The sequence below is a fragment of the Podarcis bocagei genome (genome assembly GCF_964188305.1).
Source record: "Podarcis bocagei genome assembly, chromosome: Z".
In the NCBI taxonomy this organism is placed as follows: domain Eukaryota; kingdom Metazoa; phylum Chordata; class Lepidosauria; order Squamata; family Lacertidae; genus Podarcis; species Podarcis bocagei.
Genome location: NC_138140.1, coordinates 12,761,909 through 12,789,068, shown reverse-complemented (window position 1 = coordinate 12,789,068; position 27,160 = coordinate 12,761,909). Strand labels below are relative to the sequence as shown.

At 45.2% G+C, this 27,160-nt stretch overlaps 1 protein-coding gene across 10 annotated transcripts in view; it reads right to left on the bottom strand.

Moving 5' to 3' along the window:
* Positions 1-6,607: 6,607 nt before the first annotated feature.
* The window catches only part of MAPKAP1 (MAPK associated protein 1), a 189,661-nt gene continuing 169,108 nt past the window's right edge, over positions 6,608-27,160 (bottom strand). For 4 of the 10 annotated variants that reach the window (XM_081180299.1, XM_081180301.1, XM_081180295.1 and 1 more), the window contains 3 exons: positions 19,743-19,868; positions 13,192-13,289; positions 6,608-7,319 (listed from right to left, as the gene is read on the bottom strand). In XM_081180299.1, the coding sequence (XP_081036425.1) occupies positions 7,194-7,319; positions 13,192-13,289; positions 19,743-19,868 (350 nt within the window). In that variant the 3' untranslated portion in view covers positions 6,608-7,193. Of the gene's footprint in view, positions 7,320-13,191; positions 13,290-14,665; positions 14,841-19,741; positions 19,869-27,160 lie in introns of those variants that run through there. The other 6 variants (XM_081180296.1, XM_081180300.1, XM_081180302.1 and 3 more) reach the window with 4 other exon arrangements.

Sequence of the window (27,160 nt, the reverse complement as noted above, 5' to 3'; positions counted from 1 at the left end):
AACATCTTGAGGGCACCATGTTGGCGATTCCTGCTTTAAGTGGCTGCTCATTTCTTTTTCTGTGGTCCTCAGCTTCCCCCTTCTGTGTCCACCCTCTTGGGCAAAGCAATGGCATCTAATAGCTGACAATGTCCATTGTGGTTCAGGCCATGCGGAAGAAGTATCCGCAAGGCAAGCCAGGCTTGAACCCTTCAGTTTGCCCCAGGGACAAACCCTCTTCTGTAGGAGGTGTTAGGTGTGGCGCACCAGGAAAGGCTTTGCTCCCCACAACAAAAAGTCCTGAAATGATTCACAAGAAGCATAAAATACAGGAAGAAAAATACACAAATGCATTAAAAACACAGCCAGAATATAATATCCAATTGTTTGTGCTGCCCCAAAAGTCTGATGCTCTAATGATGACAATGTTGGAGCCAGCCGGGCTTCACTGAGGAGAGGAGAGGTGCTGTAGAATAGACCTCTCATTGCCAGACTAAGGACCACCCTCAGAGGTGAGCAGGGGGCTGGACTAGATGACCCTTGGGGTCCCATCCAACTCTACAGTTCTATGATTTTATAAAACTATGTATGGAAGAACCAGATTGAAATACCCCTGAACAAATGGGAAAATAATACCTGGGATATAGCAGTGTCTGAGCATCTCACCAGACACAGGAGAGCAATTAAAGGCATAGCGAACAGAGACACCTTCCAAGGAACAGGGACCCCTTTCTTTAACTACGTTAATGACCATAATCAAGTCCTTATTATACCTGCTCCATTTTCTCAGTGGAGAGGTTGCGTTAAGTAATAGGTTTGAACACTGAATGTGTGAATTTATGTCTGAAGTCAATGGGCAGAACAAACACTATTAGATGTACTGGTGGGTGTTCAATGGTTATTGTTACTGTATTTGCTTAAAAAGCAGTAACAAATTGTTTTAAAAACCCACTATGTATGGCATAGAGAAAACAGATAGAGAGACCTTTCTTCCCACCCTCTGCCATGATACTGTTGGGGAAATCTTCTTATTTGGCGATCACTTGTAGCCGAGTAAGATTGTCTTCCATAAACACGGTTTTAACAATGAGTCCGTAAGTGACTGTGGAGACCAGTTTTGGATCCACAAGTCATTCCACAGTGGGGACATTGATTTCTGGGCGGGAGTTGATCATGGTGTGGATTTGCCAAGCGTGTCTTCCTCTTAGCAGGTTTCTCCCTTGCGTCTTGAGTTTCAGTGTCTTCAAAGCCCATGACACCTTTGGTAAAGGCTGTTCCCCAGCTGGAGTGCTCACAGGCCAGTGTTTCCCAGTTGTCAAGGGTTTATACTACATTTTTTAAGATTTAGCTTGAGACAGTCTTTCAACCTCTTTTGTTGACCACCAGCATTATGCTTTCCATTTTTAAGTTCAGAATAGAGTAGTTGCTTTGGGGTTCCATCTGCCTGGAACAGCCAACTGAAGCCAGACACCAGTTGTCACCAAAACAGGACACTTATTTAGGCATTGCAAGACTGGTGCGACACAGCCTAAACCAGCAAGTAGTTGGGGGGCAGTACACTAAATATGAAAAAGAGCATAAGCATTCCTATGCAAAGGGAAGCAAAGGGCAGTTGTGTCCATATTTGGCAATATTTCCTTCAACTAGCTTCCATTGGGGTAAGGCATACCAACTTCTTATATTTCCCTCCTCCCTTTGTCCTTAACAGTTATAGCAGCTGGTCCTGCTCACATGTCCTTCTGTCCTTATCTCAAGGTTCTCTTGCAAACACAACCTTCACATTTCAACCTTCACGTCCTCAGCCCTTCTCATACACATTTCAATTTTATTTAATTCATTAATTCCTTTATAATTTTATTCTTCCTCCACAGTGTCAACAAAACTATCTATGGATTCAGGACAAGTAAAAGGAAAGGTTTGTTCATATCTGCATGAACTACTATATATTTTGGAAAGCTTCGTTCACTATGCATTCGGACGCCTCTTAAGATATCGTAACCCAATTTAGCATGACAGTTCCTGAGATCTAAGAGTAATATTTCATCTATGTTTGGCTACAGTCAGAAGGCTTTTTGAATCAAGATGGCAGACTGAACCTTTGAAAGCTGTAGTGATTTTAACCACTGACTAAAAAACAGCACTCAGTTTTTTTTCTTACTTAGAATTCCCAACCAATGCCAGATATGAGGCTCCTACTTCACTTATACTTCTGCTGCCCCAATATGTGGTCACAAGTTTAAATAGCTTAAAAGGGGAATTAAATTAATCTAGGGTTGCCATAGGTCCTGATTTTCCCAGACATTACCGTGATTTCTGCCCAGACACTGCGGCTGACTGCAGTATTCTGGATATGTTCATCTGGTTTGCTGAGCTGATGGGTTATGAAACATGATAGCTAAAGAGAACATCCATGTGCAAAGGCAACCTACCTCCGAGTTCTATAGGCTGAGGACAAACAATTGAAGAAAGGCTGCTGTGCTCATGTCCTGCTTGTCAGCTTCCCAGAAGTATCTGGTTGGCCACCATGGACAACAGAATGTTAGACTGAGTCTCTCTTGGATCTGATCAAGTGCAGCTCTTTTTAAGACCTTATGAAAAAGGAGTTAGGCACACCCATGGAGTGAACTTACCAACAGCTGTTAGCCATGACAGTTAATGGAGTTTCTAGGTTCAGGTCAGGGCCCAGGATATCTCAGAATGCCAGTTGCTGAGGAATAACAGTAGGAAAGAGCTACTGCCTTCTCAGCCTTACCTGTGGGTTTTCTATAGTCATTTGGAGAAGGGGGTGCTGGACTTGATAGGGCTTTTGTCCTGATCCTAAAGGACTCTAACTTTGGTTAGACATATATCTATTCTGGCAAAAAGGCAAGAGACTAGTGCAATTCAATATTGGCAGCTAAATAAAGCAACAATGGGCAAGCAAGGGGTGGAATAATCCTTAATTCCTTGCCAAGCTGCTTGGAGAAATGCTGGCAGTAGCCAGAGGTGGAATCAGCCACACCTTCCCCAGATGTGATCACTCATGCTGGTTGTTCCTAAACACCTTTCTGGAGGAGACATTAACTTTGTTGGGGTGATGCTCTCAGGCCCCTCTCCCCTCGGCACACCTGAGAGAGGCCCTCCTCATTTGCTGTTAAAAAAAATCTATTGTGACTTGTCAGAAAAAGTGAATAAACGAGGGCATTATTTTTTCATTCTGGAGCTGAGCGTCTGTTTGCCTAATCAAGAGAGAGAGCCAGGAGAGTCAACCACGGTTGACGCACACATTTTATTTAACTTTTCCTCTGTCAAAAGGAGTTTAAATGTGTAATGAACAGGCCACGGCGATTTGAAATATAATCCCATTACTCTGATGAGATTACCAAGGCTGGGAGAGTTCACAAATCATGCTTAGGGCTTTTTATAGCCAACATCACCCTGTTGAGATTTTTACATTTAAAGCAAGAGGTGTGCAGCAAGAATAAAACGTGACAAGGAGACCTGCTTTAACCATTCACTCGCCCGATTTGCAGGCAACTGACTCTCTGCCCATCTCCAAAGGAGGAGCCAGTCTGGGAAGAGCAGTCTCTGTGCTAATTCTAAAGGGTGGCCTATATATGCATCAGACTGAGGTGGTAGAGCCCTGAGGTAGCTGAAGGGATTATACCACTTTGTCCTTCCAGCTGGGGCTTTACTTGATTTTTTTCTAGACACTGCTCACATCTTCAGATCTGTCTGTGGTTATATGGTCTAGGAAGTTGGAAAAGAAAGCAATCATTCTGTTCCTCTTTTAATGCTAGATCGAAGTCTAGCCGTCACCTTTCAACTCTTGACATTGTAGTGCATTTGGGTGAGAGGCAAGTCTCCTGCTTGAAATCTTTATCTTCCCCTGGCACGTGATGCCATGTAGGTCTGCCATACATTTTTGGATGCTGCCTCAGTCCACAGCGACCATTGGCAAGCCCCAGTGTTCCTTGCCCCCAATGCATTGTTGAACTGAACGTGCTCCAGTGGAGATTCCCAGAATCTTCTGCAGTGAGCCAAGGAGGAGGGGCAAAGGTTCCACAGCAGAGGCATTAAGGATTCTTAGCAAACAAAGCCGATGTGTATGTCTGTATGGGGGTGCAGAAGGGATCTCTAATGGCAGGAAGTTTTGAGCGCCACTGCTTTATAGCCTCCCTCCAGAGAGTCCCTCCTCCTCCTCTTTTGGTGCATCGTAAAAACCTTTTGCCTGGCTCCCAGTTGCGGCAGAGGCCATGAAGAAGGCCATTTGGCACTCGAGCTGATGATTTAAGCAGCATTAATTTCAGCCGAAGCTCTCTCCTGAAATGTAGCAACAACTCTGGGAGGCAGATTCCTCTGGAAATTCATGGTTCCATTACAGACATGTCTCTGTGAATAACTGCCCCCATTAATCTTGGCTGGGCTGCACCCAAGCATTGCCTTAATGAGGTTCCTTCCTTCTGGTTTCTCCCAGAGGGTGGGCTTGAGAGCCTGGGCATCTCACTCCTTGGGGAGAAAGTGCTCTGAACTCTCTCTAGGCCTCCCAAGAAGGTGCATGGCAGGGAAAAGAGTTCCCGCCACACAATATACCAGGAAGTGGGTGGCCCAAAGGCCAAATCCAGTTCACAACCAGGAAACAGCCTAGGCTTGTAATTTGGTGCCTCTGGAAATAAATAAATGGCTTCCCAGTGATTAGATGGGCTCCCACTGCAGTGGAGCTACAACCTCTATAGGGCTGTCCTGGGTTATGCCACGACAGCTCAGCTGGTTACCAGCCTTTAAAGCAGGTGGTTAGTTAAAGGTAGTCAAAAATCCCATGAGAAGGTCACCACAGTGACAACTTATTCACCATGAAGCAGAACTTTGGTGCCTGCACATGCAGCTTGGAATTCTCTCTCTAAACCTGAACTGCCAGTCTGCTGAGCATACCATAAATAAATGGGAAAATCTCAGAAGCCAGAAGGGGGATGAGTTGGATTCCCAGCAATCGGGAAATGGGATTGCAGTGTCATACTTGCCATTCCTAGCAGAGCTGGTTAGGTGTGAGTTGGGAGATCCACAAATGAAATCATACCTTATTACTTGGCTTGAGCCATGAACTTAGTAGGTCACACATAGCCTCTCAGCCTCAGCTCCTTCATTGCAATGCTTCCATGTTAATAAACCAGAACTACCTTATAGGGCTGTTGCATGGAGGATCAGTGAAAACCTGTAGGAGGACAGGCGTGGAATGAGGTGGTAGAATGGGCCAAACCACTTCAGATTGTAGGTGGAGAGATTTCTCTTTTTAATACTTTCCCCCACCCCACAAAACTCCCTGCAAAATGGCATTTGGGCACCTGAAACAAACAGGTTCTATCACCACCTTTTGCTGAGCTAGCTTTCTATCTGCAGGGATATATATATTCGTGCAGCATAGCTGAGCATTGAAAATGACCTTTCTGGGCATTTTGAGTGGTTGTCTACTTCAGCACTCTCATCAGCTCATTCTGTTGCAGGTAAGATCCAGAAAGGACAACAGGCTTCCCCCCTGAGACAGTCTATCCACCTGATAGATGCAGGGGTGCAGTGGAAGTGATCTGAAGTGCTACAAAAAAGCTCTCCCTATCTCTTGAAGGACAAATAGTCTAATCCAGTGCATAGTTTAACTATGGAACTCGCTCCCACAGGAGGCAGTGATGGCCAACAACCTAGATGACTTTTTTTAAAAGTTACACAAATTAAGAGAGGAGTGGGCTTGTAATGCCTATTAGCTGTGATGGCTGTGTTCTGCCTCTACGTCCCAAGGCAGCAATGCATCTGAAAAGAAGCTGCTGTAAACCACAGAAGAGGAGACAGGAGTGGTCAAATCCTGCTTGCTGCCTCCCCACTGGAACATCTGGTTGGCCACTGTGAGAATGTGATGCTGGACTAGATGGGCCACTCTTCTAGTCCAGCAAACTCTTCTTATGTTCTTACATTCTTCTCTGAATCTGGCCCATCAGAGATATGTGCTTTATCCTACACCCCTCCCTCCCTGCTGACCACATCCCTGGCCCTGCTCTAAGGACGAATTGACCAACCTATTTTGGCTCTCTCCATTTTTCATTTTTCCAATCTTAAATTCAGTTAGTTCTCCACATTCCTGCAAGCGATTTGCAATTTTCTTACTAAAATCTGGACGGACATTCGTCCACATTTTAGTGCAAATTTCTGCCAATAATTTCTGTATGCAGCTTTGTCTAATATACACATTTTTTGGAAGTAGTTTCAATTAATAGAATGCATTTCTGTATGCTATTTTCCCCTATTTTTAACGCACACCTTCCTCTCATACATGCATTTCTGTACACACTGGTTGGTTGGAGAGCTGCATCTGGGATAGTAGTGTTTTGGGTTCATGTATTGGTTTGAGAAAATGCCAGTTAGGCAGGTTTTTACAAAATAAATAAAAATGCATGCAACAACTGAATTTCTCCTCTGTTGTCACGAAAAGTCCAGAGCAATGGATGATTTGAGACATGTATGTGTGTATGTTTCAGAGTAAAGAAAAACAGTACATGGTTCACAGCAGAAGACAATGAATTTGGGATAACAAGACCAGCCGACTTTTCCATCTTTGACCACACCACTGAAAGAACCAATCACTGAAATTAAGACATTGAAAAAGAGTACAATTTGTTTATTAGTAACAAAAATGGATACATTTGTCCTGTTTGTTGGTTTTTAGGAAATTTGATCATGTCAGCAGCGATACGTTTGTCTTTGTGGTTTGTCTGTGAGCTGTGTGCTCCTGTGTGTGTGTGTAGGCTACAAACAAGGGCCATTCGGTTTTCACCTCTGGACTTTATTTTTTTGCGATCCTATGGCACTTTCCTTGCAACTGTACCTTGGAGATTTCTACAAAAACAGACAGACAGACAAACAAACAAACAAACAAACAAACAAACAAACAAACAGGAAGTCAAGCCTATAGAGGCCTCTATTGGCCCCAGCGGGAGACATTGAAAGCCCAACTATGTCCTCTTTGGGGCTGATATGGCTCTTTTTTCTTTTCCTATGAAAGGGCAAAGCCCATTGCCAAAAGCGGCTGTGTAAAATATGTCATGTCAACCTGTAAAATAATACCTGTAAAATAATTCCTATGCTGGCTGGCCACTAGCCACCAGAATTCATGAGTCCCTCCTGTCCCAGAGGGAGCGTTTCCTACTTATTCCCAAGCAGGGCAGCTGGACTCCAGACAAGTCTAGACTTCACTGCTGCCCTGATTTCTTTTCCTTTTGGAAGCTGAAGCTGGTCCTTCGACTCAGTTTTCTTTGCTTTTGAGCCAAGTAATCTGCTCGTGTTGTACTGGCACGGGATTCCAGGATATAGTTCACCTATTGGGAAAAAAAAGAAGAGATGTTTCACTTTTAAGACAGCAGCATGAGAAAGTCCTGCTCCTAAGCAGGCTTACTTGGAAAACAAGCCCCATTGATTTCAAACAGGGCTTGGCTCACAGTAGGCAGGATTATCCTAGAAGGGATTTAAAAAAAAATATTTAATCTCGGCCTCCCATGGTTTTTTGCATGCTTGTGGCTTGCTATAAGAAAATGACAACCCTGACTGAGAGCTGTTTCAAGTAGCAGAGTCTTAACACACATTTCAACTCTTAAAAAACACCACCCACTTACCCCTGGGAAGGTATCCATCCTTCCAAGAACTGACTTTTGACATTTGCTCATCCCACAAAAAAACAGAAGCCGACTATTGGCTGGGGCTAGTAAGAGTTGTAGTCAAAAACAGCTGGAGGGCAGCAAGCTGTTGAAGGCTGTTCAGCGTCCTTCTCCCACCACCCCATCCAAAACCAGCAGCCTAGCTGATTATAGCATTCTGCCCCCTACAGGGCCATCTTAGAGAGACAATTCTTGTTTACAGGCTTCTTTCCCTAATGTTAACATCCTTAGGGGGAAGGGCACAGAGCTCAGTTGTAGAGCATTTGCTTTGCATGCGAAAGTCCCAGGTTCAATTCCTGGAATCCACAGGTAGAGAGTGCCCGAAATCCCAGAGAACCCCTGCCAGTCAGTGTAGACAAGAGTGAGATGGATGGACCAATGGCCTGACTTGGTACAAGGCAGCTACCTATGTTTCTATACAGAAAACTGGCACTGATCACTCTTTGACTGATAAACACTGTTACTCAGGGTTGCATCCAGTGTAAGTCCTAATCAGAATACTCACTGAAATTGGCTGGCACAGCTAATTTAGGTGCATTTATTTCAATGGATCCTGTCTGAGTAGAACTGACTTGGACACATTCCTCAGCAAGGTGCTGCTGTACTGAGCATGAGCCATTAAATAGTCTGCAATAAAGGGCACTTTATTCTACCAGGCCACTTCTTTCCTTACAAAGTTTGTGGTCTTGGTTGTTTTTTATGTGCCCAGGGTGTTTTGGCACATGTTACTTGATGGAGGCATTTTTAAATGATATTTAGCAAGCCAGCTCTTCCTTAAAATTTATTATCTCCCAGTGCTTGGGCGATAATCACATAGATAATTTTAATGGAAGGTTAATGCAAAAATCAAAAGATAAAAACGCCCTTTGCTCCGCCATTAGCTGGTTAATATGCTGTGGCATGAAATCTCACCCAATTTTATGCACCGCAGGGTGTTTCTCTTCTGTTGCAGATGAAGCTGTGGGGGCTAGGGGTGGATTGGAAGAATATATCTAAATAGCTATATATCTATATGCCCATGTATATGTATGTATGGAGGTTTCGTGGTAAATAGAGTCTCAGGTCTTTTATTTCTTGATCATGCAAAGGATCTAATTGGAGAAGTACGAGCCAAGCTCCATCCCTTCCTCTACAGAAATAAATGGATTAATCAGAGAATTCATGAACCAACCAACCCCAAACAAAATCATCACCACGACCCAGGTTGCACTTTGTGTATGTTGCATGTGACTTAGCTCACTTGGATGAGTTGCCTGCCAACCAGAAAGTAATTTCATTTGATTTTAATTTAGTATATTTCACATGCCATTTTGCCATTTTGCCATGAAGCATGGTGCAGTATGTGTGGCTCTTCCTCCCCTCCTCCCCCCCTTATAGCAACCCTGTGAGGTGACCAAGGCAAGAGAAAGCCCAATTGGCCCAAGGTGACTCAGCAAGCTTCATGGCTGAGTGAGGATTTGAACCTGTGTCTCCTGGGTCCCAGTTTGACACTATTACGATTATACCATTAAACTCAATGCTATCTCTGTGCCCCAATCATCTTACTGACAAAGTTCATTTCCCCCCTCTGGATTAGAAAAGGGGGGGGGAGAAAGTGATAAACCATTAGGTATAAAGTTGAGTCATTCTCAGAAGAATCTGCTCTGCTGTGTTGCTGTGTAAGTCAATCCCTTGGGTGTGCACTGGAAGGAGACAAGCTCAGAGCAGTGACTCAGACAGAGAGACAACAGGCAGCTTCTACCAAGGGGAGTCAGTTCTACTGTGCCTTAGCAATGGGAATGTATGAACATCTTAATCATGCCTGACTCCGTAGAGAAATGGCCAAATTACCCATCCCTCTTAAGGAAGGATGACTGGAAGTAGGCAAGGCTCAAGCAGTCCTTGGGGGAAGGGGTGTAGCTCAGTGGCAGAACATCTGCTTTGCATGCAGAAGGTCCTAGGTTCAAGCATCTCCAAGGAAGACCAGGAAATCCCTGTCTGAAGCCCCAGAGAGCTGCTGTCAGTTAGGGTAGACAGTTCTAAGCTGCATAGGAAATGGCCTGACTCTTAGGTAGGGCAACTACCTGTGCTCCTAATTACTTGCTAATTACAGTGGTGCCCCGCAAGACGAATGCCTCGCAAGACGGAAAACCCGCTAGACGAAAGGGTTTTCCGTTTTTGAGCTGCTTCGCAAGACGATTTTCCCTATGGGCTTGCTTTGCAAGACGAAAACGTCTTGCAAGTGTTCAGATTTTTTTCCGCTCCCCCCTTTTTCTAAGCCGCTAATAGCTTTTTACCCGCTAATCCGCTAAGCCTTTAATAGCTGCTAAGCCTTTAATAGCCGCTAAACCGCTAATAGTGCTAATCTGCTAATCTGCTAGTAGGGTTGCTTCGTAAGACGAAAAAACCGCTCGACGAAGAGACTCAAGGAACGGATTAATTTCGTCTTGCAAGGCACCACTGTAGTGTGCTTCTGTTAGATTACTGCAACATGTTATACGTGGGGCTGCCTCCGAAGACGGTTTGGAAATATCAGATAGTGAAGAATTCAATGGCCAGTTGCTCACTGGAACGTGTCGGCTTGAGCATATCACATTGACCCTGGCCCATCTGCACTGGATGCCAATTTAGTTTCTGGTCCCAATTCAAAGTCCTGGGTTTGACCAATAAAGCCTTAAATCGCTCACGGTCACAATACCTCAAGGACTGCCTCTCCGCATATGAACTGATACAGATCCTGTGATCATCTGAGGCCCTTCTTCATGTGCCTCTTCTGCAAGAGGCCTGGAGGGTGACAACACAAGAACAGGCCTTTTCTGCAGTGGCTCCCTGTTGGTGGAATGCTCTCCCAGGGTGGCTTGTCTGGTGTCTTTGTTACGTATATTCAGGTGCTAGGCAAAACATTTTTCTTTTCCAAGGCCTTTGGCTAATTAAATAATTTATGGCCTTTTGAACTATGTGGGTGGGGCGGGTATTGTTTCTGCTTGGAACTATGTGATGCATTTTTGTGTTTTTATATGGTAAACCTCCCTGTGCTCCTTGGATGAAGGGCAGTAGAAAAATTCAATAAATAACAACAGCAATAACAACAATAACAAAATAAATTCTGAGGACAGCTGGCAGCCTTGAGGACCAAGATCATTCCTCCACCTTCACACAAAAACTGGGGTTATCAAATCCATGCCTAGTTATGGCTGCATGTAGTTGCCAATGCTATTGTGGGAGTACAAGAAGCAGGGACCATTGATCTTAACTCCTTTTTTTAAATACGCAAAAACCAAGGAAGGACAACAGTAGGTAAAGGGTCAGACTAAAGAACCATCTAGTCCAGCAACCTGTTTCCACAGTAGTTAACCAGGTGTCCTTATGGGAAACTTGCAAGCAGAACTTGATTGCAGAAGTGCTCTCCCCACTTGCGATTCCTAGCAACTGATATTCTGAATCATACTGCCTCCACCGGTGGAGCGGGAACAGCTAGTAACCATTGATAGCCTTACACCCTCCATCATCTCCCACCTCTCTTCCTCCAAACCTACCAATATTTTTAGAGTTCCAAAAAAAGCAATGGCAAAAACTCTCTAGGGATGCTGTAAAAATGTGAATGGTGAAGGCAACGACAAAGGAGGGGTGCTTGGTGATGGGAGTTTGCACCAAGCCCTTTCTTTTTGCTTGGGTGGTGGGTGAGAACCAAGATTCCTTAGCATATGTCAGTTACTGAACACTGCCATAAGCTTTACATGGGAGGGAAAAAATGTTAAGGGCTGGAAATGGCACATAAAGCTTATCACTAGAAAATTTTAAATTGCCATAAAAATAATAGATGGCAGCAAGTTCCGTTTAACCTTCCAACAGCATTAAGCGCCTTCGTTTCAGAAAGTAAATCAGCCGGGGTGTGCAGGCAAGCTGTATTTCCTTAAATTAAAGAAAAGAAAGTAAACCGTAGCAATAAAAAAGGGAGAAAGATTTCCCTTCAAAACAAACAAACAAACAAACAAACAAACAAACAAACAAACAGCCTGAATGGAAAAGACAGTGCCAGGGATTGGAGACCTGTGAAAGGGTCTCTGTAAAGGGGGAAATGAAACTCACTCACTTGATTGCACCCCACCCCCACAATCCAGGAGCTAGAATCAGAAAACCGGTACCCAAAAGTTTTTCAGATGTCAAGAGCATACTCATGCTTTTAATGGAACACTCCTGAAATCTTTTGAGTAAGACGAACAGCAGCAATAAAGCCTAGGCCCGAGTGCAGTGGGATGCATGCTTAAATATTCCACACTATGCTCAAAGAACACTCCCATTTGTTAAATCCTTCAAAAGGGCCGTCGCTTAGCCAAGGCCACCCGTATGCAAGGAGGACGTCTGCTTGGGTCGTGGGTGTTTGGGAGCTTGGCTGAAGCTAAAAGCATGTGATAGCAGAGGAAGGAGGGGAAACTTGTCTCCAATGAAATGGGAGGATCAGGCACCAGGTCCATGCTGAATCCACTTTTGGCTGCTTCCTCCAATGTCAAGATCATGCCTGACCCTATGGCATAAAGTCTGAATACTCAGTAGAGTGCATCAGATAAATATTGTGCCTATGCCAACTTGTCAGGTAGCAGGGGCCACCTGTTTCTGGTCCAAGTGTGCCAGCTGCTCACCCCTTCCCTCACATTTTCTTTTGAAAGAACCAGATGTTGTTTAACCAATAGCCTATCCATACCTAATGAAGTTCCCAGGCACTTGCAGTAGCTATCAGTGCCAACAACTACTACAAGCACACTGGACTACTAGGGTGCCCGTTTGCAGCCTTATCCTTACCTTGATTTTGGGGAAAGGAAAAAGCTGCTGACAAACAATTTAGACTCTGACAGCAGCTTGTAGAGTGGGGCAAGAGGGGGCTGGACGATGCTTTCTACAGCTAGATGCTACAGCCTTTCAGAGGCTTTTGCATGCGGGGACAGGCTCTTACAGGAACCAGGTTTCTGTAAAGGAGTTTTGCAAGTTCGTGGCCTCAGAATGATTGGTATTTAAGGTCAGAGAAAGAGAAAGAGAAAGAGAAAGAGAAAGAGAAAGAGAGAATGCATTCTTCAAATCAAGCTGGCTAAACCCTCTGGGTATATTTATACTTTCCCTTGTAGCCTGTACCTTGACTTGCATGCATGTGCTCCTTTGAGTAAGATGTTCAGTAAGCATATTTCCATAGTAGGCCTGCCCTTGGCTTGTGGCACGTGACGGCTGAAACTCCCCAGTGCTAGACTAAGAGCACTCCATGACTACACAGCCTGAGCGCAAAACCATGGCCCTTGGCAACAAAGTGAGTCTTTGACCTTCCTATTGCTTTGCTTACGAAACAAGCACATTTCCAGCTTTTAACCCAGCAAAAGTGAGAGCAATGCTTGGATTCTCAGAAGCAAGAAAAGGAAGGTTGTGTGTAAGTGTGGAACTGAGAACCAGATGCTTGCCCATTTGTTGAGGATGCTTCTTGCAAGTATTTATTCACCCAGGTTATAGCAAACTGGAACCTCCCAGCAAATGGACCCCTGACCCAACAACTAATTCTTTGGAAGCCACATACCTTCAGCACAATCTCATTGACAGTAGCAGCATCAGACTCAAAGTAGAGATGTTTGTAGTCGTGATTGCTTAGATATGCGAGTTTAAATATTGCATGGCCTGTTAAAGGAATTAGAGGGAGAAAGAAAAGAGAAAGGATTGACATGACAAAATGCAGTGTTCACAAAAGCCCAATCTGGAATAAATAAAACAGAATAAGTGTTTAACCTATTCCCCATCGCCACCTCCCTTGAATTAAAATTGGGGACACAATGAGAAAGGTGTTTCACTCATCACTGAAATGGAAGAAATTTAAAATGGCATCATTTTGGCTGGCTTGTGCCCTGAACTGCTCAGAAGAATAAGAACTAGCTGCCTTCTGAGGAGCCTACCCACTGTATCTCTGTCTGAATGCTTGTGTTCTTGGGTCGAAGAAGGCAAGTCAAGAGAAGCTGCACAGAGAGGCAGCAGGGAGCCTCCTTTGCAAGGCATAGAATTCTGCTGCACCTTTGCGCTGAGCATGACCAAACAATCCCACTGCACCTTACGTGTTTCTGACACCTGGTGGAGGCTGACTGGAAGGAGGCGAGGCTTGGGACTCACTCAGGAACCAGACTCTTCTGTGGGTAATCTTCTTTGGATTGGATTAGGAGCCTTTCGCTATTTAATTCTTCTCTCGAGAAAACTGGCCCTTTTCTCCTGAGGCACACTTTGCGTGCTCCCCAGCAGCAGACAGTTTGGGAATGATTGCTCTGAAAACTTTCAGCAAAAGCTCGTGGGCATGACAGGAAGTGGAGAGGGAAGAGCACACAGATGGCGATCTTAGCATACCATCGGCAGAACAGACGGCAGGAGGGAGCCTGACAGCCTTCCCATGTCATTTCAATTTAAGGCGAGGGGTGGCTCACCAGAGAGGCTGAACTCCTATCAAGGAAAGTTCACTCCCTCCCCCTCTTCTCTCTCCCCACCCCCCGTAGCTTCCCCTCCGGAGGGAAAAATGCAAATATCTGCCACATGGCTAGTTGGGTGCCAGCCGGTCCCTGGACTGGATTCCTGCTTAAGCACCCTAGTTAGGGAGAAAAAAGATATTGCGAATTGTTCCAATAATTGCCATTGCCTGTGGAGGAGAGGTGGGGGACTTAAAGTAAAATAAAAACAAAAGGTTGATTTACTAAGGAATGATTGAAGGTGCAACAAAACATAAGCAGCACCTCAATATATAAGCTCAGCTGTCAAAGGCTACTAGCTATGATGCTTGGAGGTGCTATTGCTTCTGAATATCAGTTGCTGGAAATTGCAGATGGAGCAGGTGCTGCTAAGCTCAGGTCCTGCTTGTGGGTTTAAAAGGATGTATAAAGGTTCAATAAAGCGACTTGCCGATCAGAAGGTCGGCAGTTCGAATCCCCGCGACAGGGTGAGCTCCCATTGCTCGGTCCCAGCTCCTGCCAACCTAGCAGTTTGAAAGCACGTCAAAGTGCAAGTAGATAAATAGGTACCGCTCCGGCGGGAAGGTAAACGGCGTTTCCGTGCGCTGCTCTGGTTCGCCAGAAGCGGCTTAGTCATGCTGGCCACATGACCCAGAAGCTGTACGTCGGCTCCCTCAGCCAGTAAAGCGAGATGAGCGCCGCCACCCCAGAGTCGTCCGCGACTGGAGCTAATGGTCAGGGGTACCTTTAATATTTAACAGGGAAAAATACGGCTTCTGTAACATGTTTACTCCCACCCACCCCAGATCTCAAACAGTAAAGTGCTCTGAATGCAATGTTGTTTGAAAAGGGGGAGGGAATCATGGAGGGACCCTATCCCCTCCCCTTCCTCCTTTAGCCACGCCCCTTTGAGGAAATGAAACTTCAAAGTGTATTATTACTCTGGCTGCATCATGCCCTGAGAACAGCCTTCCCTGACCAGATGAGCTCCAAGATGGGTGCAGCCAGGACTTATGTTGGGTGGGGGGTAGGCCATTGGGGTTTTTTTTGGGGGGGGAGAACCTCAGTTAGCTATGTATTTTTATTGATGGGGGGCAGCAGCCTCTCCCTGCTCCCCCCGGCTATGCCCAGGCCGTCCAGAGGAGTTGGACTACAAGTCCCATCAATGTTAGCCATTGAGAAGCAGCTGAATGATTCTTTCTTGATTAAGCACCTCAGGTGGAAATTGAGTGGGGGGGAGTGGCTTCGGTGATTCTAGCACAAGCAGTGCCCCACCCCCTGCAGAAGCAGCTGGTCCGTCATCAGGGCTAAGATACCCAATCTATGAACCAGGAAATGTCACCTCTGCTATCAACTCAGCTCACTTCTTTAGGGGAGTTGCTCTACAGAGCGTTCAGCCTGCCCTCCCCACCCAGGAAACCCAATCACAGTTATACTGGGTTATTTTACATGTTGTTTTATGTAGGTGCTAGTAGGACATTAAGTTATTAATCTAGGTTTTACTTCGGTTTCTAACACCATCCACCTCACTCCCAAGGGGACTACAAAAACATTGTAATAAAACTCAGAAATATCTAGTTCAAATATAATACTGCATGAAATAAAGCTAGATGTGTTCTGTGCGAACTTAAGTTTGGCTATGAACTCCCACCTGCCCCCTCCAAAAAGAAGATCCAAATGAATATGCTGAGGATCAGACTCTAGGGAGTTTCTAGGGAAAGGAAGTTTGCTTTAATATTATCAGACAGTGTTTCCCAAAGTGGTACACATACCCATGGAGGTATACAAAAGGGTTTAATAGGGTACATGGAGAATGTGTGTGTGTGCGTGCGTGCGTGCGTGCAACTATCTACCTATCTATTCATAAATTAGGGTTGCCATATTTCAAAAAGTGAAAATCCAGACACAAAAGTTGTTGAGCTTTCTTCTGTAAAGTTGTTGAAGTTTCTGAGCTATTTTTTTAAAGGAAATCGCCAAAGAATCAACACTTCTGACATGGGTTGCCACTTTCACTGGACATTTTTTTACTGATTTCCGGAAATTTTTGGACACTGTTTTTGACAGATGAATCCTGGATATGTCTGGGAGATGCTGGACGTGTGGATAAAATAGTATTACTAAAGCTACCCTAAACTAATCTTTGCCCAATAAGGGGTATGCCGGCAGTAATATTAAACTCTGAAAATGTGATCATTTTAAGTCTGGAAACACTGTGCCAGGTAGCTGGTGGACTCCTCAAGAAGCAGTGACAGATGGGAGTGTGCAGTGAGAAGTTTATGCTCTGCTATTTTGGTGGGCACCGAATACACAAGAAGCTGTATTGTACAGACTCTTGGTCCATCTAGCTCAGTATTGTCTACATTGTCAGCAACCTTTTTCAGCCATGGGCCGGTCCACCGTCCCTCAGACCATGTGATGGGCTGGACTATATTTTGGAAAAAAAATATGCCCCACGAATAACTCAGAGATGCATTTTAAATAAATGGACACATTCTACTCATGTAAAAATACGCTGATTCTCAGACTGTCCGCGGACCGGATTGAGAAGGCAATTGGGCCACATCCGGCCCCTGGGCCTTAGGTTGCCTACCCATGGTCTACATGCACTGTCAATGGCTCTTCAGGGATTCAGGCAGAAGTCTCTCCCAGCTCTACAAGGGAATGCCAAGGACTGAACTTGGGGCCTTCTGTGTGCAAAGCAGATGCTCTACCACCAAGGTACCATGGCCCTTCCCTGAAAAAGGTTCTCCATCTCTGTTGTTGGGTAATCTCTAAGTATTCTTTGCTCTGTTCCCTACATGGCTGCTCTGGATACACCTTACATAGATGTTCCACAGTCAGGCCCTACACAGGATACTTGGTGCCCTTCATTCACATGAAAATTCATGCATTGGCAATTAAGATTTAATGTATTAGAGGTTGTCCTCTCCATTTTCATTTTAATGTGTTCAGTCCAAAGGTCCAACTTTAACTCGAATCTACAAAAATAACAGCATCATTTTAATGGAGATTTATCCACTTTTCCCGGAGGGGAGCGGATTTGAAACCTTTTTTACAGTAGCTTAATTCTCCAGATCTCCCCAAATAAACTGATATATGGCCAGCAAACTGTAGACCTTCGTATTTCATCACAACACGTTAATTAAACACTGTTATTGCATGCTAATCAGGAATTATTAATTCTCCACTGGGGAAAAAAACCTGGTGGACGATCCAAAACCAAACTTTAAATCACAGAAGCAAAAGAGAAATCACATTGCATGAGAAGGGGCACAGATTTTCTAAACTGGGAGTCTATAGGTGTGTGGTTATTTCTGTTGCTCCTTGTTGCAAGAAAACCAGTATTTGGCACTGCTGCTTGCTACTGGTGTGGGCAAAATGCACTAAGGGCAAGAGACCAAGACCTTCCAAAAGCAAGAGTTCTAAGTGGTACAGTCACCTATCCTCTCACACACAAACCTGCTCACCAAGTGAGATCAGATCCAGAGGCCCTTTTCCCAACGCTCCCTGCCTTCTGGGAATAAGATGAGGAACCTCAGCCCTGGGGGACAAATATGGTTCTGGACCTTAGAGAAAAGAAGGGGAAGGGTGCTGCCGCCATGCACTGAGGAGGGACAAGAGGAACAGAGGCAGGCTGGAGAAGGGCCCTCTGCTGAGGGTGCTCCAGTGAAGCTCCTGCCTGGCTCCCTTGGCCCAAAAGTGCATGGGAGGGGGAAGCTGCCCTTGGTGGCCCTTGTGCTCAGGAACAGAGGTCAAGGGAGCCCAGGGACCCAGACGGGTGCAAGGGCAGCTCCGAACTGCCACCCCAGCCCTGAAAGCCTTGCCTTGATGAGGGAGCCTGTCGTGCGCCCTCTTGGAAATATGCTCCCAGGGCCATGGCCACCTGGCGCTCCCCATTCTACACCTCGGCCTCCCCCCCATTCAGCATGCAGACAGTACTAAGCTAGATTATTATTATTATTATTATAGATGGACCTTCAGTCTGACTTGTTATAAGGCAGTTTCTTTTCCTATATACCCCATATATATCCAGGGAAGGAGCCACAGCTCAGTGGTAGAGCATCTGTTTTGCTTGGGGAAGGTCTCAGGCTGAATCTCCAATGGCATTCAAGGTAGGTCTGAGAGAGACATCTGCCTGAAGCCCTGGATAGCCAGTCATGGTACTCAATGATGAGCTAGATGGACCTGTGTTCTGACTCCATATAAGGCTGCTTTCTGTGTTCCTATGTCTTAATGGAGGGCTGTAGCTCAGTGGTAGAGCATCCATTTTGCATGCAGAAGGCCCCAGGTTCAATACCCAATGGCATCTCTAGGTACGCCCCAAACCTTGGAAAGCACCTGCCAATCAGTGTAGAGAACACTGAGCTAGATGGGCCAATGGTCTGACTCCATATAAAGCAGCTTCCTATGTTCCTAACTGGCACTTCCCAAAACAATCTAAAAACTGAAACACGGCTATCCCTTGAAACCTGCACTTCTTCAAATTTTGCGATGTGGTTTCTCCAACCCCAGACAGTGCATACAGTTTTTTCTTTTTCATCTAAGAAAATTTATATACAGTGGTACCTCGGGTTAAGAACTTAATTCATTCTGGAGCTCCGTTCTTAACCTGAAACTGTTCTTAACCTGAAGCACCACTTTAGCTAATGGGGCCTCCTGCTGTGCCGCCGGAGCACGATTTCTGTTCTCATCCTGAAGCAAGGTTCTTAACCCGAGGTACTATTTCTGGGCTAGTGGAGTCTGTAACCTGAAGCATCTGTAACCCGAGGTACCATTGTACTGTTTACTTGACAGAGAGCATCTAGGCAGCTCACAGAGAACAAACTAAAATATTAATTTAAATGCCCATAAAATCCAATAAACAAACAAACAAATAAACAAATTGGGTGTAAAATGTGTATATTAGTGTAAATAACATAGGGGGGAAAAACATTACATTGGGAAAAATGGCATACCAAAATGCAAAATGAAACCTAATCTGCAAAATTGTATATAGATACATGTACTAAAATGCTAACAATTTTCCCATGAAAACCTTTTCACCCAAACAAAATTCACAAGCCGATGCAGAAACTGATTGGAAAATGAGAAAGGGAGAGAAACTGTGATTGACAAATATCCTCCCTCCCTAATGCCTGGTCTGCTCTCTTTGGCTCATTGAGAACTGCCTCCAAAATGAAAAGAGAGCTCAAATGACATCTTCCCCAACCTTGCAAGGTGTCAAGGGGAAGGGGACAATTGGGTGCCAGATCCACCAGAGGATGCAGAGTGAAGGGAAGGCACCTGCAACCTGGGTCTACATGCTTCTGAATAGAAGTGGCTGGAAACCACAGGAGGGGGGAGTTGCTGTTGTGCTCAGGTCCTGCTTGAGGGCTCCCTATCAGGGCATCTGGTTGGCCACTGTGAGAACAGGATGCTGGACTAGATGGGCCACTGGCCTGCTAACGGGCTCTTCCTATAGCCGTTACCATTCAGATGCCACCTCCCACCCCCGAATTAATTGGACTACAGCTAATAAAAGTTGTAGTTTTAAACAGATGGAGGGAACCCATTTGGTGGAGGCTGAAACAAACAAACGAACAAACAAACAACAAAACAAAACAAACAAAACAAAACAAACGAACAAACAAACACTAATAGTACATACTCAGGGTCAAACTAGATGTGATGCAAAACACGTTGCTTGTTGTGCCTCCTCCATCCTTCCTTTCTTTCCTCTTCCTTTCGTTCGTTCTGGGTGGAAACCGCAGTGAGGAAGCATCACCCATTGCGGCTGTTATTAAGGATGACAAAGCAACCACCACCAAGGGCCATATTTAGCATCATCTGTTAAGTTCAGCCCATGGACTGTGAGGGGTGCTGCAGGAACCCTTTGCGCCACACTCCCTTGCATGTTACAGGGGGAAATATCAGCCAAGCTGTCGCTGAAGGAACGCCTGTCTATCATTCTTGACCCTCCTGTCAAGAAACTCCCGAGGAGCTTCTGGAGAACCCTAGGGCTCCCCGCGGAAGGCAGTCTGGCTCTCCATCTGTGTGGTGGGAATAATTAAGACTCACCTCCCAGGAGGAAGAGGTGGCACAAAAATATAGGGTTTGAGAGACACAGTGCTTACCAAGGAACAGCAGCAACAGGCCTGGGAAGATCACATTGTGGGCTGAACGACAAGGCTCACATCCGCTTCACAGGCTCTGGCATTCCCTCCTTTTATTTAAAGAGATGCAAACTAGTTTTGCCAGTAGGGCAGTTTCGAGTGCTGCAGAGGTCAAGGAGGAAGGGATGGTGGGGTGGCAGCAGCGATCCACGGGCCTGATTTGGCTCAGGGGGCTGACGGTTGATGACCCTTTGCATTACAGGCTTACTGTTTAGCACAGAGCCCCTGCAAGGCCTCTCACTGCCGGCCTCTCTCGCTTTTAAATCTGGTGATTTATCTCGTCTCTTCCGCTCTGGTATTTCACAGCTGACAGAAGCAGAACGCGGAACTTTATTTCAAATTCTTATTTTAGCTTTTTAAAGAGTCAGCCCTTTTCGGGGGCCATTACAGAGTCAGAGATGTCAATAATGCTTATGGCGGGGAGAGTAACAGGAGGCAGGGGTTTCAATCCATCATGGAAGATGCATCTTACTGGGTGTGTGTGTGTGCACACATGCACGCACACACAACCTTTTGTAGTAAGAGAGAGAACTATATTCCACAGCCAGGACCTTTGCTTTCCAAAATGGGATAAAAACTTTCCGTGGGCTGGGAGATACAGTTAGATTAGGAATCTCCAACCTGCGCATGCCACATATTACTTGAGATAGTCGCTGAAGTCACTGCAAAGCTGGGATAGGGAAACCTTTTCAGCCTGAGGGCCACATTCCCCTCTGGGGGCCACATGGCAAGCAGGGCTAGAGGCAAAAATGGGCAGAGCAATAAATATACAGTCATACCTTGGGTTGTGAACACTGTGGGTTGCACGTTTTCGTGTTATGGACCATGCCAAACCCGGAAGTACTGGAATGGGTTACTTCCGGGTTTCGGCGCTCGCACATGTGCAGAAACACTAAATCACGCGTCATGCGCATGCGCGGTGCTGCGGGTTGCAAACGTGCCTCCCACAGGGATCACGTTCGCAGCACGAGGTATGACTGTAAATCTTACCTTTGTACAAGAGATTATTTCTATATAGAGCCACACAACCCTCTCTATTCTCTGCCCAGACAAGCAGAAGGCATTATCGGTCATCTTATTTTGAACCTATGGGCACTCTCCCTGTCCAATTAGATAAAACAAAACAAAATAAAAAATTCTTTCCAGTAGCACCTTAGAGACCAACTAAGTTTGTTATTGGTATGAGCTTTCGTGTTATTAGTATGAGTTTTCGTTTTTATTTTGTTTCGACTACGGCAGACCAACATGGCTACCTACCTGTAACTGTCCAATTAGATGGCATTGATGTTTTCTTTTTTGGGGAGGTGTTAAATTTTCTGCATGTTAATTTCAGTGAATGCTTCCTACTTCAGTTAAATTGTGGACTAGAAAACTGGAAGATCATTATTAGTTCTGATCATTGTCAAAATTATCTTGTCGCAATCCCGCTCCCCCCGCCCCCAAACCGACGGCTTATCAAAATATCCCCCTTGCTTTGAAAAAAGGGAGGAGACGGGCTGTGCTTCAGATTTATATGCCCCCCCCAAATGATTTAGGAAACAAAAAGCCAGGGAGACTCGGGTGAGGGTTTAATGTCCCTCCATGCCCAAATTGTACACTGTTAACGGCGTGAAATATTTGTTCAGCGAAACGATCAAAGCAGCACTTTGCTCTGCTGCTAGTTGGGACAGATGCGAGTTTCTGGGTTGCGAGGGGCAAATTGATTTCCATTTCCAGGAGTGCTTAGAGAACGTGATATACGGCTCTGGAGCCACCTTCCAATAGAATGTCACCGTGGGTAATACAGAGATCGATGTGGATTTCAATTTATTTATTTTTTGCTCCCTGTGTGTAAGAATGAGATTATGGAGACTGCCAACAGCAAGGGTGTAGTGCTAACCACAGGAAGCAATATATACTAAGGAGAAGGGCCCATAGCTCAGGGGTAGAGCACCTGCTTTGCATGCAGAAGGTCCCAAGTTTGATCTCTGACATCTTTAGATAGGGTCGGGAAAGACTCCTACCAATCAGCACAGAAGACGATACTGAACTAGACAGACCAATGGTCTGACTCTGTATAAGCCATTTTTCGTATGCTCCTCTCTTTTCTTTTGAGAATGGACAATAGCTCAGTGGTCAGTCATAGGATTTGCACGCAGAAGGTTGTAGGTTCAATCCCAACGTCTCCAGGTGGGGCTGGGAATGACTCTAGTTCAAAACTCTGCAGAGCCACTGGTAGATGCATCATTGGTTTGACTCTGTATAAGGCAGTTCCTGCTGTCCTTTCAAACTCATTCATTCCTAATATGGCAGACACGGGCACCTTGCTGCCTTGGATGAGAAAGACAGGAATGTTCTACCTGGAGATGCTGGGGATTGAACTTGGGACATTCTGCATGCAAGGTAGATGCTTTGTCACTGAGCTGTGGCCCTTACCTGGTGAAAAGGATTGGCAGGGGGTTCAGCCCTGAGAGGAATCCCACATGATTCAAAGTGGAATCCCACACAATCCCACATGATTCAAAGTGGAATTCAACACCCACAGGATGTGACTCCATGGGGAGTCGGTTTTAACTAGAAATAATAAAATAATAATAATAATAATAATAATAATAATAATAATAATAATAATAATAATAATTAATAATAATAATAATAATAATAGAATCATGCAATCATAGAATTGGAAGGGATCCCGAGAGTCATCTAGTCCAAACCCCTGCAATGAAGAAATCTCAATTAAAGCATCCATGACAGATGGCTGTCCAACCTCTGCCTAGAAACCTCCAAGGAAGGAGAGTCCACCACCTTCCGAGGGAGATGTTCCACTGACAACTCTTACTATCAGAAAGTTCTTCCTGATATTTAGTCGGAATCTTCTTTCTTGTAACTCAGTTTAGGTTCTACCCTTCAGAGCAGGAGAAAACAAGGTTGCTCCATCTTCCATGTGACAGCCCTTTAGATATTAGAAGATGCCTATCCTATTTCCTCTCAGTCTCCTCTTATCCAGGCCAAATACAGTGGTACCTCGGGTTAAGTACTTAATTCATTCTGGAGGTACGTTCTTAACCCGAAACTGTTCTTAACCTGAAGCACCACTTTCTTAACCTGAAACACCAAGCCTCCTGCTGCCGCCGCGCCACTACTGCACAATTTCTGTTTTCATCCTGAAGCAAAGTTCTTAACCTGGGGTACTATTTCTGGGTTAGCGGAGTCTGTAACCTGAAGCGTATGTAACCTGAAGCGTATGTAACCCGAGGTACCACTGTATATCCAACTCCCTCAATGGCTCCTCATAAGACTTGGTTTCCAGACTCTTGATAATCTTGGTCACTCTCCTCTGCACAAGTTCCAGCTTGTCAATATTCTTTTTAAATTGTGCCCAGAACTAGACACAGTATTCCAGGTGGGGTTTGACCAAGGCAGAATAGAGAGGTACTATTACTTCCCTTGATCTGGACACTTTACTTCTGTTGATGCAGCCTAGAATAATACTAGATTATTATTATTTTTTTGCTGATGCATGTTAAACTTGTGGTTTGTCAAGACCCCTGAATCATTTTCACATGTACTACTAGCAAGCACTAGTAGTCTGGAGTAGTTTGTCTTCCTTTGGTCGCCACCCTGCACTCAGCTCTGCCTGTGGCTCCTAGCGGTCAGCATGCAACAGCAGCAACACCCTGGGAAATGGGTCTCAAACCTCTGGTGTGTTAGAGACTCCCCTGGCATGCGATGACAGGCTCAAGAGGATTGAGCAGTTGAGGGGGCCCAACAATAAAGAAGGTGGTTACTGCTTGTGCTGCAGAGGGAAACGAGGGGCAGATGGGCATATCAACCTCAGACAGTAGCCTATCTAGTAGAAGAAAAACTGATCCTAAACCTTCACTGCCTTTCAGCTATATTCATTTGTGAGAAAGCCTATGGAGGAAACTGTGACAAGTTTTCAGACAGGATGAGTGACTTAAAGTGAGGAACCTCTATCATGCCCAAACACCACATAATAGTCCTGAAGGTTAATCCTCAGGACATTAAGTCAGCTAACCCTCCCTTATTTTAATTACTTTTGAGATTGGGATGAATTACGACTGAGGTGATCTGTACTCCCAAAAAGTTGATATTTTTGTTGTGCTTTGGCATTCAGCTTTTCAGAGTGGCATTCAGATACCACTCAGTATTTGGCTCTTTAACAGCTAAATTCTGTGATTTTAATAGCTGTTGTTCACCCCAATTCACCCCACCCCTGAAAGCCTTCGAAGACCACATCCTCACCAATAAATCTAAAGCATTCTTATACCACTTTAACAGTCATGGCTTCCCCCCAAAGAATTATGGGATCTGTAGTTTGTTTAGGGTGCTGACCCCACAGGCCTAGAATTCTCAGCACCCTTAACAAATTGCAGCTCTCAGGATTCTCCAAGACCTTTAAAAAGGTATAAGAGTACTTTACATGCATGGTGTGGATGTGACCTAAGTCAGGAGTCAACCCAAGGCAAAAAAAATGTATGCCTGCTTTTCGTCCAGTGGTATGAGATCAGAAGCCAAGGCTTCTCGCATCCCGGTGGCAAATAGTGCCCTCAACAAGGAGGCCAGATCCTGCCTTTGCTACTCCTGACATCTAAAACGAGAAGCTTTTTGAGTTGGAGGTGTTGAGGCAGAGTCCTCTAGTGCCCAAACACCATTGGTTCTCATCCCTTTTAAGCTTACTCTCTGCAAGAAGCCCCCCCCCCCCGCCCCCTTGTTTTGGAAGAGATGATAAATAAATCAAATTGCACTAAGCAGCCTTTCCACAGTTGCGATCGGGCTCCTTTGCCACGTCTGCACCTCATCAATCACGCCATTGTCTGCTTGAGAGCCGAGCCTTGTAAATGTCATATCCACTCAAGCCCAAGGAGAAGCGAATCCAAATGCAGCAAAGGAGTTTTAATTGGATAGTGTAATTAAACTGGGGAGGGGGGAAGAAAGAAAGAGGGGGAGAAAGACCCAGCAGGCTGCCTTTGACAGGATAGATGAAGCCCCCCTTTTAATAGGGCTACAAACATATTTGTTAAAGAGGGTGAGGCAATGAATGGTCTCTTCCTGATGGTGCTCTGGAGCACTCTGTGTGTGTGTGCGCGCGCGCACACACACACACACACACAGAGGTCATTGCTGAATGGATGTGTCTAATAAGCTGGGGTCCTTTTGGGGTGTGTGAGAAGCCGATGGGAACACCCGCTTGGAGCAGCCTGCTATATGATAGAACTCCCAGCTCAAAAGCAATGGGGAAAGCCCATCTTTAGGAATGGAGAAAGCTACTTCATACTGAATTGGGTCCTTAATCCAACTAGCTCAGTACCATTTGCACTTACTGACAGCAGGTCTTTAAAATGGACTCATCAAAGAAAAGCCCTGGAATGGGTGATGGGAGACGAGAGTTTTGCCGTGAAGCTCCTGCAGCATATGATGGCACCATGCCAAGGGATAACAGCAAACGTAGGAAGCCGCCTTCTACTGGGTCAGACCACTGGGTGCATCTAGCTCAGCACTATCTACACTGACTGGCAGTGGCACTCCTGGCTTTCAGGCAGGGGGCACTCCCAGCCCTACCTGGAGATGCCGGGAATGAACATTGGACCTTCTGCATGCAAAGCAGATGATCTGCCACTGAGCTGCAGCCCGTCCCAACTTTGCCTGCATACCTCATCCACCATGCCAGTGTTGGCCTTGCTCTCAAGAGTAGTCAGTGGTGGAAGCTGGCCTTTCCCTGGGTCTAGAGGGAGAAAGTGTTTTAAACAGAGGAAGGGGTTAATCAAAGGAATACATGAAAGAGAAAAGTTAAGAGGCTCTTGGGACTTAATTCTGCAGCCTCCATGCCAGTGCAATTTCAGAGTCGGGTTCTGGCCCAGAAGGAAGAGAGGGCTTTTGAACATCTCCACACCACCATTCAATAGCCACAGCTCATACATCTCTAGAACCACCAGTGTGTGTGGCTGGCATTCCACATGGAAGCAGAGTACTGTCAAGACACAGAATGTGCTTTCCTGACCCCATTTTCAGTAACTATCTTCGGTTTTATCAGGAAGCACACAATAGCTGCCATGCTGTGTCTATGACCATGCATTGATCACTCTTCTGCTGTGGTTGGTCCCCATCAAGGCTATTAGGCTGGAAGAAGGGGAGCCCAACAGCAGATGGCGCCAGAGCCAATTACTTCTAATTTTGTCGACATCCTCCTCCAGGTTTGAGTTATAAAAAAGGCATCACTGAGACCTTGACTCTGCAATCCTATCCTCCAAAGAAAGACATAATGGTGGCACAGACGACTTACCCGTTTTATCCTCACAACAAGCCTATGAGGTGGGTTAGGCTGAGAGATTGCAACTGGTGTAATGCTACTTGGTGAACTTTGTGGCTGAGCAGGGATTTGAATCTGGGTTTCCCCACTTCTAGCCTGACACTAAACACAGAGCCATGTCTTAGAGGGACATGAGCAAACACTTTGCTGAAGTTAAGCAGGCCCAGATCTGGTCAGTTTCTGGATGGGAGACCACTTGGGAACCCCATTTGCTTATTTACTGATTTTAATTTCTGAATTTATAAAATGCTCTGTGTTCAGAGGAAACCCCTAACAGAGTACAGAAACAGAACTTAAAATTAATGATATTGAAACAAGAATTAAAAACTGCCGGAGTGAAACAGACTTAATTTGAGAAGAACTGGGGCAAAAGGAAGTTTTCAACAAATGTTGGAAATGCTTCTGTTCTTAGGGATGCAAATGTAGCAAAGCTTCCTATCACTGATACTCAAAGGTGGCTGAATGGAAATCCAATAAAGACACAACAAAAGCAATAAATGCAAAATGGCATCATTAAAATGTAATCTAAGAACCCAACCATCCTAATCAGGAACATAAAGCATTTAAGGAAGTCTAAAAAGGCCCCGTTGACACAGACAT